This window comes from Cucumis melo, chromosome 5 (assembly GCF_025177605.1).
Source record: "Cucumis melo cultivar AY chromosome 5, USDA_Cmelo_AY_1.0, whole genome shotgun sequence".
In the NCBI taxonomy this organism is placed as follows: Eukaryota; Viridiplantae; Streptophyta; class Magnoliopsida; order Cucurbitales; family Cucurbitaceae; genus Cucumis; species Cucumis melo.
In genome coordinates this window covers 15777282-15796735 of record NC_066861.1, presented here as the reverse complement: position 1 = coordinate 15796735, position 19454 = coordinate 15777282, and the positions used below count along the sequence as shown (strand labels likewise).

The window sequence follows — 19454 nt, the reverse complement described above, 5'->3', positions numbered from 1 at the left end:
ACAAGGGAGATTGTCCTGTGCATAGAGTGAGGGTATCCAGTAGATGCCTAGAGTTTTCATCACATAGATTAGGTAAGAGATGAGGGCCTCTACGGACGCCTATATAGGGTGCTACTAATGCATAGAGTTTCGTTTAGCAGGTACTATATTGAGGGATAGGGCTTCCACACCTAGTGTTTCGTCCCGTAGATATGAAGAGTTCAGGGTATAACAAGAAAGAAAGAAAAGAGAAAGTTAAAAGCTAAGTTTGAAGAGAAAATTGCTTTACTAAGTTTATGTATATTTTGCTCAAAGTTTTTAATATCATGCTTCGTTTTAAAAGTTGTCACTCATGGGCCTTTATAGCTCATTCTTTGAATGTTTAATTCTTTTACGGATAGAGATCATGATTTTGGTGCCTGTTAAAGCTCCGCCTACTCTGCTAGAAGTTTGACTGCATTTTTATATTGCTCATTCCATTAAATGCATGATAATTAGTAATTAAGCTAATAGAAGACATAGTTGTCGTTGTCCGTAATATACTAGTATAAGGTTTGAATTTGTAGAGTTTTGTCTTAGTGTTGCCATAGTTGGAACTCTGAACCTAGTTTTGTCTATATAAGATCGTGAATAGGTTGTCCAATGGCTTGGTAAATTGAAAGTGTTTTGTAAAGGTTTAAACTATTGCTTTCAAGTATAGAATTTTCTTTCGCATTTTATGTTTAAAGTCATAAAGGATTAAGATAAGAGTTACAGGTTAAGCCAGGTCGACACAGTGTTTTAAAAGGCACGCTGAGGCGCATGCCTAGATGCGCTTAGGCACAAGGCGCACACCTTGCACTTCTTTATGGAGAGGCACGGCTGAGGTGCGCGCCTTCCTCCAGGAGCAAAAGCCTCAAAGGCACGGGCTTTATTATTTGCGCTGGGCTGTAATTAAAAAAAATTATTATACCTATTAGTATTACGTGTTTTACATATTATTTTTTACCTATTATGTGTAACTTGGGTGAGAAGAAACGAAACAACGGCTGACGGCTCGACTTCAAGTTCCTTTCCGTAGAATTTTCGATTTCGACTTCCACGGCTGACAGCTTCATTTCGACTTCAACTTCTACCTTTCATTCCTTTCCGTAGAATTTCCGCGCCCCTTTCTGCAGAAATTCTGTCACTGACGGCGGCGCTGGCAAGGGCCACTGTCCACCTTCTTCTTCTTCTTTTTTCATCCAATTTTATTAAAAAAATCTTTGGTGCTGTTGTTGCCATTACTTTAATATTTGGTCCAAAAACAAAGGAGAAGAGAAGACGAAGAAGCAAAAACATGGCTGATGAAAGTTCGAAACAAGATCTAGCATGGAAATATGGTCGATTACAAAATGACCAAGATATAAATAAGTTTGTCTGTGGATTTTATTCGAAAGTAACAAAATCATGGGTGTATCGTTTGAAACGACACCTCGTTGGTGGTTATAGAAATACCACAGCTAGTAGAAAATGTCCTAATCATGTGAAGGAAGAAATTAAAGATTACATGTCCAAGAAAAAGGAGATCAAAGAACAAAGAAATTTGATTGTGGACATTGATGTACAAGATTACGATATCGATGATGAAGATGAAGGGAGTGTTAGTGTAAATAACAGAGCAACATCAAGTGCCTCGAGCTTGAAGAAGCCAAGACAAAAGGGTCCAATAGATGCATTTTTTACTCCCAATCCAGAAACTGTGGTTCAAAATAGAGAGAACGACAAAGGAAAACAAACTTCATTGAATGCAGCGTACAAGAAGGAAATGGGGAGCACACCATCCAAAGAATTGCTCGATGGTTTTATGATGCAGGAGTGCCTTTGAATGCTTGCACATATAATAGTTTTGCCCATATGATTGAGTCAATTGGGCAATTTGGTCCTTCATTGAAACCATCAACATATCATGAGTTGAGAGTCCCATGTTTGAAGAAGGAATTAGAACCAACAAATAAGTTGATGAGGAGCCATAAAGTAGAGTGGGCTAAGGTTGGATGCACTGTTATGGCTGATGGATGAACCGATAGAAGAAATAGGACATTGATTAACTTTTTAGTTAATAGTCCTAAGGGATTCATGTTTATTGAGTCCATCGATGCTTCATCTTATATGAAGGATGGAAAGAAGATGTTTGAGCTACTTGGCAATTTTGTAGAGCGCATTGGAGAAGCAAATGTTGTACAAGTAGTTACTGATAGTGCCTCAGCAAATGTGATGGCAGGTAAGAATGTAAACTATTATTCTAATAGGGAGATTGTTAGATTTAGTGAGTTCTATGCTAAATGTGTACTTATTTTCCTTGCTAATAGGGAGATTGTTAGAAGCAAAGCGACCACAATTAATATGGTCTCCATGTACTGCTCATTGCTTAGATTTGATGTTGGAAGATATATACAAGATCTCCAATGTTCGCAAATCTTTGAAAAGAGGCATGGAGATTAGCAACTTCATATATGTTTGTCCTGAATTATTATACATGATGCAACGATTTACTACCCAAAAGAAGTTAGTTAGACTAGCTAAGACTCGCTTTGCTACTACTTGCATTACATTATCGAGTATACATCATCAAAAGAACAAGTTAAGGAAGATGTTTACTTCAGATGAATGGAAGGATAGCAAATGGAGTAAGGAGCAACAAGGAAGGCAAGTAGTTCAGACTATTTTGTTGGCTAGTTTTTGGACTACAATTGTGTTTGCTCTTAAAGTATCTGGCTCATTAGTCCGAGTTCTTAGATTGGTTGATGGCGAAAAGAAGCCACCTATGGGATATATTTATGAGGCCATGGATAGAGCTAAAGAAGCTATTGCTAAGTCGTTCAATAATAATGAAGAAAAATACAAGGACATTTTCACCATAATTGATAGAAGATGGGAGCTTCAGTTGCATCGTCCTCTACATGCAGCGGGGTATTATTTAAACCCGTCATTCTATTATTCGAATCTTAACATCCAAGAGGATGATGAAATAGTTAACGGGCTCTACTCATGCATAACAAAAATGGTTACTTCATTAGACATCCAAGACAAAATACTTGCAGAACTAAGCAAGTATAAGAGAGTTGAAGCATTGTTTGGACAACCTTTAGCAATCAGACAAAGAGACAAAATATCTACAAGTAAATTTCAAATAAATGATTAGTCGATTACTCAACAATACTCAACAATAAATTATTTTATTAATATATTTCTTTTTTGTACGTTGTACCTGTAGTGGAATGGTGGGATAATTTTGGACAATCAACTCCAAACTTGCAAAAGTTTGCTGTGAGAATTTTAGGTCTTACTTGTAGTGCTTCTGGATGCGAACGTAATCGGAGTATGTTTGAGTAGGTTAGCTTTCCTCTCCTTTACATGCGAATGTAATACTGGCAGTGACAATGAAATTTTCTAATTTTGTAGCTTCATAGCAAGAAATGAAATAGACTTGCTCAAAGTCGTTTGAATAATTTAGTGTTCATTAAATACAATAGAACATTAAAACGTTGATACAATCTTCGAGATATCATCGACCCCATCTCTTTAAGAGATATTGATGATACTAACGAATGGTTGATTGAAAGATTGGATGATGATTCTGAGGAGGAGGATAAACTAGTATTTGATGATGATACTTTAACGTGGGGTGATGTTTCAAGAGCTGCCAAAGCAAAAGAACCAACCTTCTATTCTAGAGCTAGGGCCTCAGGAGCAAAGACTAATGTTTCATGTTCATCCTCGTTTACCACACAACCCACACCCAAACAAATAAATTTGGATGACTCCGATCAGGAAGAAGAAGATACCAATGGCTATAACTCCAACGAAGGAGTGAATGAAGATGAGGATCAATTTAGTGATGATGAGCTTGATCTTTAGGAATGAACTTTTATTTTGATTGTTGTTGAATTCTAACTAGTTTTCTATTGTGTTTTGTTTTTTTGGCATAAAACTAATATTATAATATTTTATACACTAGAGTTAATTCTTATTTCCACATTGGTTATTTACTTATATTTTATACATTGTTGTTCCTTTCAATTTTGTGTGTGTATATATATTTGTACAGTGCGCCTCATGAAAAAAAAGCCCGTGCCTTTTTGTGCGCCTTGCGCCTAGGCCCCAGTGGACCATTGGGGCTTAGTGTGCCTTAAGCCTTTAAAAACACTGGGTTGACAGATATTGTTAAAAGAAGAACAATGTCGGTCTACTTCATGCCACATCTTGGGCATAGTTAGGAGGTGCTTTGAAATGAGGTGTGACAACTTGGTATTAGAGCATTATGCTTTAAAGGAACTAGAAAGAGTGTAGTTTAAAGTAGTTAACTCTAAGGAAACTTTTGAGTAGTAAGTAAAAGTTGAGTTAGTTCATTGGTAACTAACTAAGAGTTAAGTTGAAGTAGAACTAGAAGAGTAGAGTTCTAGCATGATAGGTGAAACCTAAGAGAGTTAAGTTAAACCTAAGTAAGTCAAGAGAATGAGTTGAAGATAAGAAAGTAAGATAAAATAAAGTTAGAGTCTTATAATCAAATCATCATGCATTGAGTTAGAAGCATCCTGTAAGACCTGCACCAAAATTAAAAGCAAAGAAGTAAAATTTAGTTAACTATTTTGGACAAGACATTTTGAAGTAAGAGTATGCGAGAAGAAGGAAAGGACTAAGATAGTTCGAGAGGAAGACTTTTGAAGTTTAAGTGCTGCTATGCGATTAAGGCACTACGTGAGAAGAAAGACTAAGCACGAATAAGTAAGGAAACTTCTCAGAAATTTCTTAAGTCTACCTAATGGGTCACGTGTAAGATTTAAGTTAAGCATGTTTAGGATAAATCTTAAGTTTACATGTGTACCATTATGAGTAGTAGCTGGCAAAAGGACAAGAGTTTAAAGACAACTAAGATCAGTTGAAAAGTAGTATAAATAGTGCTTAAGGTCAGATCATTAGAACTTAGAAGGGTTATTCTGCTTATTTGAGAAGGAAAACTAAAAAAGTTGAAGTGTTGCCATTTTGTCTACATTTCAAAGTAAGTTTCATATACTTCAAAGCATGAGTGTTATGAAATAGTTTTCGAACCATTAGTTACCTTCGATCAATGAGCTAACTTTTATGTGCACATAAAGAGTCATGGTAACCATGGGATGAAAGGGGATACATGGTGATGAGAAGCTGACTTATACGTTGAAAGGAGCGTATTAAGCTTAGCGGCCTAAGCAACAAGGACAAATCTGTATATTCTCGGATGCTGTTATTAGAGTAGTCTAAACGCAAAGTTACATGACCTAGCGTAGAGAATGATTTGGGATCCTTGGCAAGAGGAATGTACGGTAACTAATAAGTGTTATGTGAAATGGTGCACTATGCGAAATGAAAGCTATTATGAATTGATGTTTTGTTTTATATGAAATGATATGTTTACATAAGAGATTTGTGATTTGAAAGTTTTAGCGAAATGTTGTTTATAAAAGATCTTTTCAAAAAGGATTTATTAAAACCTCACTAAGTCCGTAGACTTATGTTTTCAAAACTCATCTTCCAAGAAGCAGGCGTTAAAGCCAAATAGGGAAGGTTGAAGTGTTTGCTAAGCGAGAAGGCAACCAAGGCATTTTAGCTTAAGTTTTAAATTGTTGTATTTATGTTTATGTATGTAAAGCTGTTGTAAGCACTTGGTTAAAGATTAACAAAGTTTAATTTGGTTTATCTTCTCTATGTTGTATAATATCGCCCCAACGATTTGTTAATTGATAAGTTGGTCAAAGAAAAGATATTGGATGACTAAGCAAAGATTAGGGACCTTATGAATGAGTGTATTTGGTGTTAGATGCGTTAAGGATACTCAAGTCATACCACGTCTCGCATGGCAAGTAAGGTTGTGTTCAAGGTGGGGTGTGACAGCTTGGTATCAGAGCATGGTTTTGGAAAACTTGGTAGGTTTAAATGTGATTTTGGTGGCTAAGAGCTTAAGTTATTTTTGTAGGAATTAGAAGAAGTAGATATGCCACTAAGGCGAGGAAAGGGTGCAAGAAGTGGATCAAGGTCAACAATTGAGCCCACAATAGACTCAGAAGCACACTTAGTTAACCCTGATGTGACAAGACAATGAGAAGAAGCGATATATGATAAGGTTTCTCAAGACTAATTGATGTCTTGGGGCAATAGCCTAAGAAAAAGTATGGAATAGAAAGATTAAAAGTGTTAGGAGCCACTGAGGCATGGTTAAGCATGCTAGAAAAGTGTTTTAAGGTAATGGATTATCCTGAAGAGAGGAAGGTTGGATCAACCACTTTCCTACTTTAGAAGGAAGTAGAGGGATGGTCGAAGTCCATCCCATTGAGATGCAGTGATGTTAGGTTACTAGATTGGCAGACCTTTTGAGGCATATTTGAGGAGAAATACTACCCGAGTACGTACTATGAAACGAAAAGAGATGAGTTTCTGAGATAATAACAAAGGTTACTATCTGTGGCTAAGTATGAGAAGAAATATACCAAGCTATCAAGTATGTTCAAGTTATAATAGAATTTGAGAACGATAGATGTAGGAGGTTTGAAAGGGGTTTGTGGCAGAAGATCTGTACCCCAATTACAACTATTGCCACATGTCAAATTTCTCCCAGTTAATAAAGACAGCTTTGCAAGTAGAGCAGAGCTTAGAGGGTCCCACAGTTGTGGTAGAGCTTAGTAAAGGGCTCCTCCAATAAGTGGCTTCAAAAGCCGAAATCAGAGAAAATACACACCTAGTGTATCAGGTAAGCAAGGTTTTTAGGGCCATTCTTGTGGTTCGTCCTCAAGATAGAACAGTGCAGGGAGTGCCTTTCGGAGGTAGAGTTAGAAGACTTCTAGTCAGTTGGTCAGGTCGATGGTAGGGTCCTGAGTGGGATAAGAGTCTACAGCCAATGCAGCTAAAGGGCCATTGTGCCAAGATTGTGGTAGACTACATCGGGGTCCATGTCTTGTTGGAACCAATATATGCTATCATTGCAAGCAAGAAAGCCACTTTAAGATAGATTGCCCACAGTTGAGAGTGGGGTTTGTGTCTTGTTGGAACTAATATGTGCTATCATTGCAAGCAGGAAAGTCACTTTAAGAGAGATTGCCTACAGTTGAGAGCTGAAATGTAAAGTAACTAAAGGGTAGAGTCCCAATCAGTAGAGCAACAGAGAACTTCAGCGGCTGAAGGAGAGGGGACCAGTGGGCTGAAGTAGAAGGGAGTTGTGGGAAGGTCTCACCAGTAGGACAAGATGTACGCCATGACTCAGCAGGAGGTAGAGGACATGCCAGATGTCATTATTGGTACAATTCTCATCTGTAATTTCCTCCCTATATTTTACTTGACCCAGATGCTATGCGTTCCTTTGTGTCTAGAACATCTATGAGTAAGTTGGGTAAGAAGTTACAGACCTTAGCAGAAGAGTTAGTTATTTATAATCTAGTTGGTGACACGATGCTAGTTAGTGAAGCATTACAAGACTGTAATGTGCTAGTGGAAAGTGTTCACTTAACAGTAGACCTTTTGCTACTTGAGTTGCGAGATTTATATGTGATACTTGGAATGGACTTCTTGTATGCACATTTTACTTTTATGGATTGTCACAAGAAGGAGGTAGTTTTCAGGAAATCAGGATTTCCAGAAGTAATGTTCAGAAGCCAAAGGAAAATTGTTTCATCTAGTTTGATTTGAGTCTCGAAAGCTAAGATGTTATTAAGGAAAAGGTGCCCAACATTTCTTGTGCATGTGTTAGTAGTGCAGGAAGGGAAGTTAAGGCCAGAGGATGTTCCAGTAGTGAGAGACTACTTGGATGTGTTTCCAGAGGAAATATCAGAATTGCTACCTGATAGAGGAATGAAATTTACCATTGAGTTGTTGTTAGGGCCGTACACATCTCACATGCGCCTTATAGGATGTCCCCAAGAGAGTTAAGTGAAATAAAGGAAAAATTGCAAGATTTAGTTTACAAGGGATACATTAGACCTAGTGTATCGTCTTGGGGAGCTCTAGTTCTGCTTATCATGAAAAAGGATGACACTCTAAGATTGTACATATACTACAAAGAGCCGAATAAGGTCACGATACGTAATAAGTATCCCCTACCACGTATCGATTCTTTGTTTGATTAGTTGAGAGGTAAATCGGTGTTCTCCAAGATTGACTTAATGTCGGTTATCACTAGTTAAAGGTTAAGGAATCAGACATTTCGAGGACAACTTTCAGAACAAGGTATGTGCATTATTGAGTTCCTAGTCATGTCATTCAGTCTAACGAATGTACCAGTAGTGTTCATGGACCGCATGAATAAGATTTTCTACATGTACTTCAACTAGTTTGTGATAGTATTCATAGATGACATTTTGGTTTATTTTCTGGATAAGAAAGTTCATGAAGAGAATTTAAGAGTAGTGTAACAGACACTGCGTGATGAGAACTTGATGCTAAGTTTAGTAAGTGTGAGTTTTAGTTAGATCAAATGGTGTTCTTAGGACATGTGATCTCAACAGAAGGGGTCAATCCATAAAAGATAGAAGTAGTTGTCAGTTGGGAAGGCCAACTAGTGTGACCAAAGTTCGTAGTTTCCTTGGTGCAGCAGGATACTACAGACGATTTGTGGAGGATTTCTTTAACTTAGCATTAGCTTTTTCATCCTTGACTAGGAAGAATGCTAAGTTTCTTTTTGTTAGAAAAGTGCGAGCAAAGCTTCCAAGAGCTAGAGAAAAGGTTGGTCTCAATGCCCATCTTGACACTTCTTGTTAAGGGAAAAAAGTTCATAGTTTATTGTGAAGGTTTAAGACAAGGTCTAGGGTGTCTGCTTATGCAAGAAGGAAATGTAATAGCTTATGCTTCGAGACAGTTGAAAAAGCATGAGTGTAATTACCCTTTTCACGACCTTGAGTAGCAGTTGTTTTAGCTTTGAAAATTTGGAGACATTACCTGTTTGGTGAAAATTGCCATATTTTCACAGACCACATATCATAAGAGTTTGAGATATATCTTCGATAAGAAGGAATTGAACTTGAGGCAAAGGAGATGGTTAGAGCTGATCAAGGATTATGATTGCACCATAAAATACCACCAATGCAAGGATAATGTGGTGGCACATACCTTAAGTAGAAAGTTGAGACTTTTAAAGAGTGCCTTGTGTAGCGTTCGAGTAGCTTTGCTGAGAGAGCTAAAGAGTCCCAAGGCAGTTATGACTGCACGAAGTTCAAGGAGCTTGTTACCTCAGTTTCAAGTTACGTCTTCTCAATCGAGATTGGAAGAAGGTAGATAGAAGACAGTCAACTTCATAAAAGGCTTGGAAACTCCAAGAAGGGCCAAGCAAGTGAGTTTTAGTTAAGGTCAGATGGAGCCACAATTAAGCAAGGAAGACTATGTGTTCTAAGTGTTAGAGAATTACAGGATCCTATCTTGGAAGAAGCTCATAGTTCAACATATGCTATGTATCCAGGTTACCAAGATTGTATAAGACTCTAAAGAGAACGTATTAGTGCCTTGGAATGAAAAAGAGAGATAACAGAGTTTGTTGAGATGTTTAATTTGTTAGCAAGTTAAGCCAGTACATCAGAGCCCGAGAGGGCTGCTCAATCCACTACTAGTGCCAGAGTGGAAGTGGGAGCACACAAAACCATGGATTTTCTATTTGACTACCATGTTCCTCAAGCGGACAAGATGAAATGTGGGTAATAGTCTATAAATTCACCAAGACAATGTGGTTTACACCCGTCAAAGCGATGTTTATGCTAGACCAACTAGCTAAGTTGTACGTCGAGAAGGTAGTGAATATGTACTTTATTGAAGAAACAAATTAAGTTTTTCCTAAGAGAAAGAATGATTAGGGCCTTAAAAATTGTGAGAAGAAATAAGGGATTATTAAGGCATTGAAAATGGAAGAAGTAATAAGTTATTGAAGTGTAGTTTTATAATAATAACAAATTAAATTTAAGATTTAGGGTATTTTAAAAAGTGAGAATTTTGTCGTATATGCAAAATAGTAAGACAATGTGCTATATTTGCTAATCATATTCTCTCAAAAGGCTACCCCACTACAATTTATATATATATATATATATATATATATATTATATTATATACTAAAACAAATAAAAAATTTCAAGTACAAGTACAATAATAGAATTCCCTGTAGTTCTTAAGTAATCTCAAAATTATAAATATAAAATTTATTACATTTTTTTTGCAAAAATATAATAAACTGACAAAATATTTATATTGTATAGAACAATTTAGAAAACAGAAAAAGCCCATAGGCCCACAATGGGAAATACCAAAAGCCCCAGTTAACACGCGATTAATCGACCATACATGCGCATCTAATTCTTCTTCTAAGCAATCATGATACGTGATCTTGTAGGAAATGATACACGATCGTGTAGGTAGTATCAGTACGATTGTGTAGTTCTTTTTAACGATGAAAAAATGCTTCAAATCTAAATAATTGTGTTGACTATGGTAAGAAATCGTTTAAATCATATCCACACGACCGTGTAACACTTTTAAACAATGGAAAGATAGCTTCAAATCTAAACAATCGTGTTGACTATGTAAGCGATCGTTTATTTCATATCCACATGATCGTGTAGTCTTTTTTTAAACAATGGGAAAATGATTTCAAATAAATGACAGTGTTGACCATGCTAAACGATCATGTGGACTAGGTAAGCGATCGTTTACATATATCAAAGTGATATTTAAACGATCTTGATATTCTGGAAGAGGAGTGGGAAGAAAGAAAAAGAAGATGAAGAAAGAAAGAAAAAGTAGATGAATAAAAATAGAAGAAATGAAATCTAGAACAGGAGCTGAAGAAATCTAGAAGAGAAGATGAATAAATCACAAATAAGAAGAAGAAAGAAGTGATGAATCGTCGGCAATATGAAGGACAAATATAGAATTTATTAAAATATTTTATTGACTTCATGGGCTTTTTGTTTTTGTTACACAGACTATAAATATTTTGGTGTTTTGTTACCTTTACGAAAATTAACCAATTTATTATATAAATAGTTTCTCAAACAAACATCTATATTTACTATTTTTTAAAAACCATAACTATTTTTAAACATTATTCGAGACAACTATTTCTTTAATTTCTTAAAATGAAGATCTCTCATTTTTAACCATGCCAAGCAAATTAAAATCCTATTTTTAACCTCTGCAACACCCACCTTCCCATTATATATACAAAATTTTACCTTCTTCACTTCAAACTCCAATATTTTCTTACTTCAAGCACCAAAAGCTATAAAGTTTTTTTCTCCTTGGAAATAAAAATAAAAATGGTGAAAAGAATGAAAAATTGGGTTGAAATGGTACCTGCTGCTCTTGTCCCACACAAAAGATGTTCAAAATCTCCAAAATTAAAGACCATCATTGAGGAAAATCCTTGCCGCTTTGAAGTTTTGCCAAAGAAATTTTTTTTTCTTCTTCCTATTTTTCTATCTTTTGGACCTTATTTTATCTTTTCTAGACACTTGTAATATCTATTGTAGTTTGAGAATACTTTTTTTTTAAAATCATTTCCTTTGGTTTTAGTTTCCCCACTTTTGAATTATGAATTCATAATCTCCCTTGAAGAAAATTGGAAATTTTTCATAAAACTTGGAATGAAATGTTGATAATTGTTTGGTAGAAAATGAAGCGTCAAAACAATCAATTATTGTGTCGTAGAATGGCCCCTACTTTGAAAGAAATTGCAGCACAACCACGACTAATTATCTCACGTCAATCACTCTCTCAAGTTAACACAACACTCTTGATAGACGAGCACTCATCATATAAAAGTTAGATATATTAAGAATACACATTTGCTTAGAGAAAATCAAAGAGATGGAGAAAACATTTCTTTATAAAACCAAAGTTGTTTTCCTCTATGTATATCAGAATTAAAAGGAAAAAAGTCAGATTTATACTTAACTTTAAATTTGTAACATATATTTATACTTAACTTTAAATTTGTAACATATGATTTTAATTGAAATATTAGATTTATAGCAATCAAATGGTTACAAGATTTATAAGCATCAAAAGGACAAGTCATTCACAGCATATATGTTTGTTCTATGATCGAAACTACTAAGATGGAAGTGTTTTCTTTTAGTTTAGTGTGAATTTAAACTTTATTCTTGTTCATTAATTAATATTAAATAGTTTCTTCAATTAATTAGCAGTCGATTGAAATTGTTTGCAATATACATGTTTGTTTTATAATGGAAAGAAAGCTAGAATATATTTCTCTTTTTCATCTTAATTCGATTGAGAAAAAACTTCATTTAGTTTTGTGCCTTAAAATCTCGTTTAAATCCCCAAAATAGTTGTTTGCTTTCCTTTTACTTGCTTGCTAAACGTGAGAACATTATGAAGTTAGCAATGCATAGGTACGACATGTATCTTTTATTACAGAGTCCCAACTTAGATGCCTACTTATGTTGCACAATTATAATGCATCATAACGTGTCTTTGAGTCAATTTTCTAATGCGAACTACAAAACAAGTAAGTGTGAGACTCGTGCCTAAATAGAAGGGTCATTTTGGTAAATAAGAGTTTTGAAGGAGGTTTTGAAGAAGTATTTTGTTGAATCGCGTTAGCTTTGTGAAACAGGAAAAGAAGATAGGTATTTTTATACTCGACGTTAAGGTTAGTGATGCAAGATGAAGAAGAAGAAGGCAAGAAAGACTAAGGAAGTGAGTTGAGGTTCATCACACGCTAAAGTTGGGCGATGAAGAGTTAGGAATCTTCTTGGAAATTTTCTAATGGTACTTAATGGGCCATGTGTAAAGGATTAAGCTAAACATGGTTAGGATAAACACAGATTTTTCACATGTACCACTAAGGGTAGGAGCTGGTGTGCTTAGAGAAGTTTAGAAGTGACTAATCCAATTTAGAATTAGTATAAATAGGGAAGAAGGTTCATTAGAAAGCACTACAACAAGTGGGGGAACTCCCGACACACAAAAACGTCGGCAAAAGTGGTAAAAACGTCAGCAAAAGAATTCTCAATGCAGAAATCAACGTCAGAAAAGTTGTCGAAAGAAATTCATCAAGAGAACAATTCTCGATGCGTCACCAACAAGGCGTCTGGAATAACCTTCTCTCGACGTTTCCTTTACCGATGCCTTTGATGCGTTGGCAATACCTAATTCCCAACATCATCATGTCCGACATCATCTATGCATTGGGAATAACGACTTCCGATGTCACTCGTCACTAATGCGTCGGAAAAAACTATCCCCGATGTGTTGTGTGCAATGTATTCTGGACATTTGTTGCGTTAGAAATTTCTTTTTATATGTAATTTTTTAAAATAAGTAATTTTTATTTTTTTCCTAAAATAAACTATAATGTTTTTCAATCAAGTCACTATTTTGTGAAATATTCACATTTGTTTTGGATTAAATTAAAGAAAATTCAAAATAAATTAGTAAATTACGAAATACAAACACAAATTCAACAAAAAAATTTAATATTGATAATACAAAGAAGTTTAAAAAATATAATAGCATTCATAATACAAAAAATATAATGTTCATTGTAGAAAAAGTGTAGAGAAAGTCGTACGTCTTCTAACGAGCCTCGTACGCCATTTTACACCGCAGGTCCTACAATGATATGAAAGTGGCTAAGTTTAGTACATATATATTCATATTATCACCGTATACTGTCATTTAAAAAACTTAAAAATAATTGAAACATATATACGTACCACAAAGCTAGGGATCATGTGATGGTCCTTGTTGTGCCCGAGTCATGTCTTGTATCAGCTTTTGCATTTGTTCCACTTTTGAAGCTAACACTTATTGATTTTTGTCTACTCTTCAATCCGTTTCAAAGCTTGATTAAGCTTAGTTTGTAATTGAATCTTTCTTTCTATGGACTGCGAACATGACGTTGAAGAACTCTTCGCACTCGTTGTCTTGCATGTTTTCGGCTTGGATCTCCAACCAAGGCCTTTTGAGTAGCCTGGTCGTCTACCCAACACCTGATCACCTATCTCATCCTCAGAGAGTGGTTGACTACCCTTTAGGCTGGAACTGGAGTTCTAGCATTTGATTCTACAACAAATTTAAAAACTAAGTTAGTAAGTCAAAAATATATTATCAAATAGGACAATTAATAAGGGCATAAGTGTTGCTTCGATAACTCACATGCGCATCCTCTGCAGCCTGCGACACGAACGTCCCGACTCGAACATCCCAACTCGAATGTGTGTTTTTTAGATCAACTCCATATGGTCGACTGACTCCCCTCCTTGCTCAGCGAGCTCGTGCTGTCGTTGTAGAAACGACTTTGACCCGTTGCTATGATTGTAAGGCTACTTCTGTCTAGCAAGCTTATTCGTCCGTGATTGCTCCTTCATGAAAACAATTATATTGTTTATTTCTTATACATATTAAAAGTTGAAATCATAATTAGCCATGAAAAAGGGTTCAATTGTTCACCTAGAATGCACGACTCATGTAATGGTCACAGAGGAAGCGCCAATCCTCATCACGTCCAACCAATAGGTTTTGTGGGTTGGCACGAGCCTCCTCGGGGTCGCTGTAATTTTTGAAGTGCCTGTGACAGTCACTCTAGAACTTTTTAAAGGTGCTGAGCATCTGATGCTCAACGAACCTATTTATTGCTTGATCATTGAAATCAAGCACAAAAAACCACTACACATTACAAAAATAACACATTAGCTTGGTTAACTTAAATATATTTCGAATGAAATCATAAATGTGTAGTGGACTTAATTATCCGCCCACTTATGGCAGCAAACGAGAAATGTCTTTCGCACACACACGCCTATAGCCTGACTGAAGCGAACGACATACGGAGAAATAGGCTTCTCAGCGCCAAGGACGATCGTCATCGGAATGCGTCCATTGGCTACAACGTAGCGCTCCAACTCTAAGAGTCAATACCATGCACATCTCCTTTGCAGGTGGTTGAGAAGACATCCATGCTCAATAAAGTATAAGAACATATAATGTTAGAGAAAAAACATGAAATAATCCTATGTTAAAATGTATGCCATTATTAGACTCACCCAAATTATCGTCCACCGACGACGACCCTCTAGTAAGGTTATCTAAATCATTTGCAAACTCGAGAAACATAGCATCTGTCTCAAGGAAATTATTGCATGGGTATAAGGACAACAGAATGCCTATGAACATAGAAAACAAACATTCAATAAGCAAATACGAACACATAGCTAGAATCAAAATATATAAACTACATAAATATGTGGGTACGTGATTCATCAGTATAATTTATCGTCGTCGTTTGCATGTGACAAGTGTTCATCTACATCGTCGATAAAGTCATCAGTGACATTATGCAAAGTCGATCTTTCAACGATTGTGTGATTAACGTCAGTCTTGCACAGAGTGTCATCCTCGATGTGGTCATCCATTCGATGGCTCACAACGATTTCTAGTACATTAAGGTGCTCATTCTCAATATCGTCCACTTCTGCCACGTCCCATATACGCTTATTCTTGACGACTCGAAAAACTTTCCAATTGCTACCATTTTTTAAGTCATCTAGCTAAAAAACTTAATGTGCTTGTGTCGCAAGAATTACAGGTTCCTTCGCATACCAAAAACGGGAAATGTTGAGAGATTTGTACCCTAGTTCAACGTGTGTTCTTTGAATTTTGTTGACGTCCATCTCATACCACTGACAATTTAATAGCCATACCTTTCTTCCCAATGGATATTGAACGTGCAACACTTCATCCAGAACATCGTAGAAATTATTATCGCCACTTCCACTTGCATCACTTTCACCAATGACCATCAGTCCATTGTTTTGTGTACTGTATCGGGAATCAAGTTCTGACGTGTGAAATCTCAGCCCACCCACGATGCATCTATTGTAATAACGAACATCAAATGATGGTCCCATCTCAAGTGAGAAGAAATCGTGAGATAGGTTTTTAGACTTACTCAGTTCTAACACCTAAAATCAATGTGACAACAATTATATACATTTCACGTGCTTAAATACATTAGTGTATACATGTCACATGAAAAATTGCTATATACCTTTGCTCAAAACCAAAAATTGCTATATACCAGTGCTCAAAACCATTATGAGGATGCCCGTTCATGTCTTTTAAACAAATCCATAGCATTTCGAGCATGTCGACGTATTAGCCTCAAATGTTTCCTGACGGAAATGATTATGAGAGAAATTTGTGTAAGAACAATGTATAATAACTATACCTAAGAATTACGAAGATAAGGAATGCTTACTTGTAATACTCCGATATTTTATTTACATTGTTCAGTATGTACCAATGGAAGAGGCGTTTCTCTTTCTGTGATGTAATACGAAGACTAGACGCACCTTGTGTACCATAACGCTAAATAAGGTAGGTGGAAATATTATTTCCAACTTATAAAGTATGATTATGTTGTATTTTTGCAATCTGTCCAAATCACTTACTCTCATCGTTCTGGCGCACAAGTCACGAAAAAATTACATAATTCGATAATAGCAGTATACACGTTTTTTGGTAAGAATGCTCGAATACCAATAGGTAGCAGTCGATGTAATAAAACATGACAATCATGCGTTTTGAGTCCTGATATTTTCTCCTTTCTTTCATGCAGACATCTCGATATATTGGAAATAAATCCATCGAGAAACTTAACTGATTTCAGAAACTTGCAAAACTCAACTCGTTCACTACTAGTCAACATGTAGCTCGTGTGTGGCTTGACCAATCGGTCACTAACTTCTATAAGGTGTAAATCCTTTGTTATCTTCAGATCTTGTAGGTTCAACCGAGCATTCGTGGTATCCTTGATTTTTCTTTCGATGTTCAACAACGTACCAACCAAATTGTCACAAACATTCTTCCCAATGTGCATCACGTCAAGTTTGTGACGTAACAGTAATCTCGACCAATAAGGAAGTTTGAAAAAAAATATTTTTCTCTGTCTAATTAAGAGCTATCTTTCTTTTCTTATCCTTTATTGAAGGATGTTTACTTATAACTGGAAACTCCAATTGATCTAGTTATTCTAAGATTTCCTACCCATTCATCACCACTGAAGAAGTCCTACACTCTATCTTTCCATCGTGTAGCCTCCTTCTACGCCACACGTGGTTTTCTGGAAGATAGCGTCTATGTCCCATGAAAGATATTCTACCTTGTATCCCGAACAACGATCTATCACCCATGCATATAGGACATGCCTGATACCCCTTTGTATTCAATCCTGATAGGTCACCATACGTCGAAAAGTCATTAATCGACCACAACAAGGCTGCATGTAGCTGAAAGAACTGACCTGTAAGAGAGTCATACGTACGCACCACGAAAGTTCATAACTCTTTCAGTTCCTCAATCAATGGTTGGAGATACACTTCGATTTCCCTACAAGAGATCTAGGGTCGGGTATAAGCAGTGACATGAAGAAATTTTTCTCTTCATGCATTTCCATGGCGGCAAATTTTAAGGAAGTAACACAACATGCCATATACTGTACGAGGTACTTATTTGACCAAATGGGTTAAACCCATATAAAGCCAAGCCCAAACGCACTTTTCTTGGATCAAAAGCAAAATTAGGAAATTCAGAATCAAAGGCTTCCATCCCTCTACATCAGCTGGATGTCTCAACACATCATTTGTTTCAACACGTTTATCCCTATGCCATCTCATGTTTACAAACCCTTCCTACGATACAAACAAGCGCTGTAATCTCAGTACTAAAGGAAAGTGGTGCAGTACCTTATGAGAAATTGTTTTCCCTTTATTATAATTAACCTTGTACCGAGCCTCGCCATATGTAGGACAATGTTGCAAATTAGCAAACTCTTTTCAATACAATACCCTCGTACTTTCAAGCATGAATAGTCTCGTATCCTAAGCCCAAGTCACGAAGTTTTCGTTTTGCTTTATAAAATGAACTAGGGATAGTACTACTACACATTGGAAACTCTGCTCTTAAGAGTTCTAACAACATGTCGGACGACTTGTACTCCAACCATTTAGAACCTTCACATGAATTAACTTAACCAGAATATTCAATGATGTAAATTCAGAACAACCGGAGTACAACTCATTACGTGCTTCATTCAATAAAAACATGAAATATGTTTGTTCTATCTTCATCTATCCACCATAATATTCCTCGACATTTCATCTTTCAAATGACGTTCCTTCGTATCCTCTTCTTGTTCAATAGGGGCTTGTAAATCATTTAGCATACCAAACATATCAACTTCTTCTTTAAACTGCCTACTACTAGTTGTTTCATCAAAATGGTTACTACTAGTTCCTTTCTCAAAGTTTTCTGTACCTCTAAAGCTTGATGACTCTCCATGATACACTCATTTTTTGTAGTAGGGGGATATTTCAATAGTTAGTAGGCATCAACATATGTCGCTCACTCATTATGTCCAATAGTTAGTAGGCATTAATGTTAGTAGGCATCAACGTATCTCCATGATGCACTCAGTCATTATGTTGTTCCACACCCTCTAGTGAGTTCCAATTTAAATTTATACACCTCTTGTATGGACACCTTAATCGTTCGTAGACATCAACGTGAAACTTGGAAAATTCTAAAAATTGGGTCACTCTGTCTCTATACTTAAGGAAAAACTTATGCCTAAGTTTCATCCAAGCCTTTTCCGTAGTTTAAGTCCCTAAAACATAAATAGGTTTGATTAGAAACATATTCATCTCTTCTCACATCTTAAACTTACTCCATTGAATATAAAATCTTTCAAAATATTCACTAAAACTAACTTTAAACTACAGAGGCTACCATAACTGCAAGATAGCTGACACAACCTAATTATTAACCACAAAATACTTCAATATTCGCATCCTACCCACCCCTTCCAACAGTGCTACCTTACAAGTTATCCTACTACCACCCTTCAAACCCTCAAAATATAAACAAATTCAAAACAAAAAAAGCTACCATAACTGCAGGATAGCCATCCCAAATCAACAATGCAAAGTTATTCAACACAAACAAGCTACCATAACTATAAGATAGCCATCTCAAATCAACAACGCAAAGTTATTCAACACAAACAGGCTACCATAATTGTAGGACAGCCAAAACGAATCTTAACACATATTACAGAATTTTTAACACAAACAAATTCCATTGCCCTCAAATTTTCGATTCAAACCCCCCACCCCCTTCAAAATTTCTATTCAACCTCCCCCCATTTCAAATTTTCAATTCAACCCCCCTCAAACTTTCAATTCAACCCCCGACTTCAAATTTCAATTCAACCCATATTCAAAATTTCCATTTCACAGACAAAAATCTATTCCTAAACAAAATCCTAAACTATCTAAAAAAAAGTAATTCATCATCAAAATCTTAAAACAAATTTTAAAAAACAAAACCCTAAACTAACTAAATGAACCTAACCTAATTAACTAAAATTAAGGATTTTAAACTTACCTTAACTAAGAATGTGCGGCGGTAGATGATAGGAGAGGGAC

The 19454-nt window shown here is 36.0% G+C and overlaps 1 protein-coding gene across 1 annotated transcript; it reads left to right on the top strand.

Annotated features, from left to right (window-relative positions):
- The first annotated feature begins 2076 nt into the window (after positions 1–2076).
- Positions 2077–3858, top strand: LOC127149549 (uncharacterized). Its single transcript, XM_051085331.1, has 4 exons — positions 2077–2221; positions 2310–3119; positions 3215–3319; positions 3503–3858. Exons 1-4 carry the CDS (start codon positions 2077–2079, stop codon positions 3856–3858), a joined length of 1416 nt encoding a protein of 471 aa, XP_050941288.1.
- The last annotated feature ends 15596 nt before the right edge of the window (positions 3859–19454 follow it).

Bases quoted from the DNA above. Each gene is read 5' to 3' on its own strand.
- LOC127149549 (XM_051085331.1), top strand. From the start codon at position 2,077: ATGTTTATTGAGTCCATCGATGCTTCATCTTATATGAAGGATGGAAAG. The intron at 2,222-2,309 runs GTAAGAATGTAA...CCTTGCTAATAG, and splicing joins CTCAGCAAATGTGATGGCAG to GGAGATTGTTAGAAGCAAAG. The intron at 3,320-3,502 runs GTATGTTTGAGT...ACAATCTTCGAG, and splicing joins TGGATGCGAACGTAATCGGA to ATATCATCGACCCCATCTCT.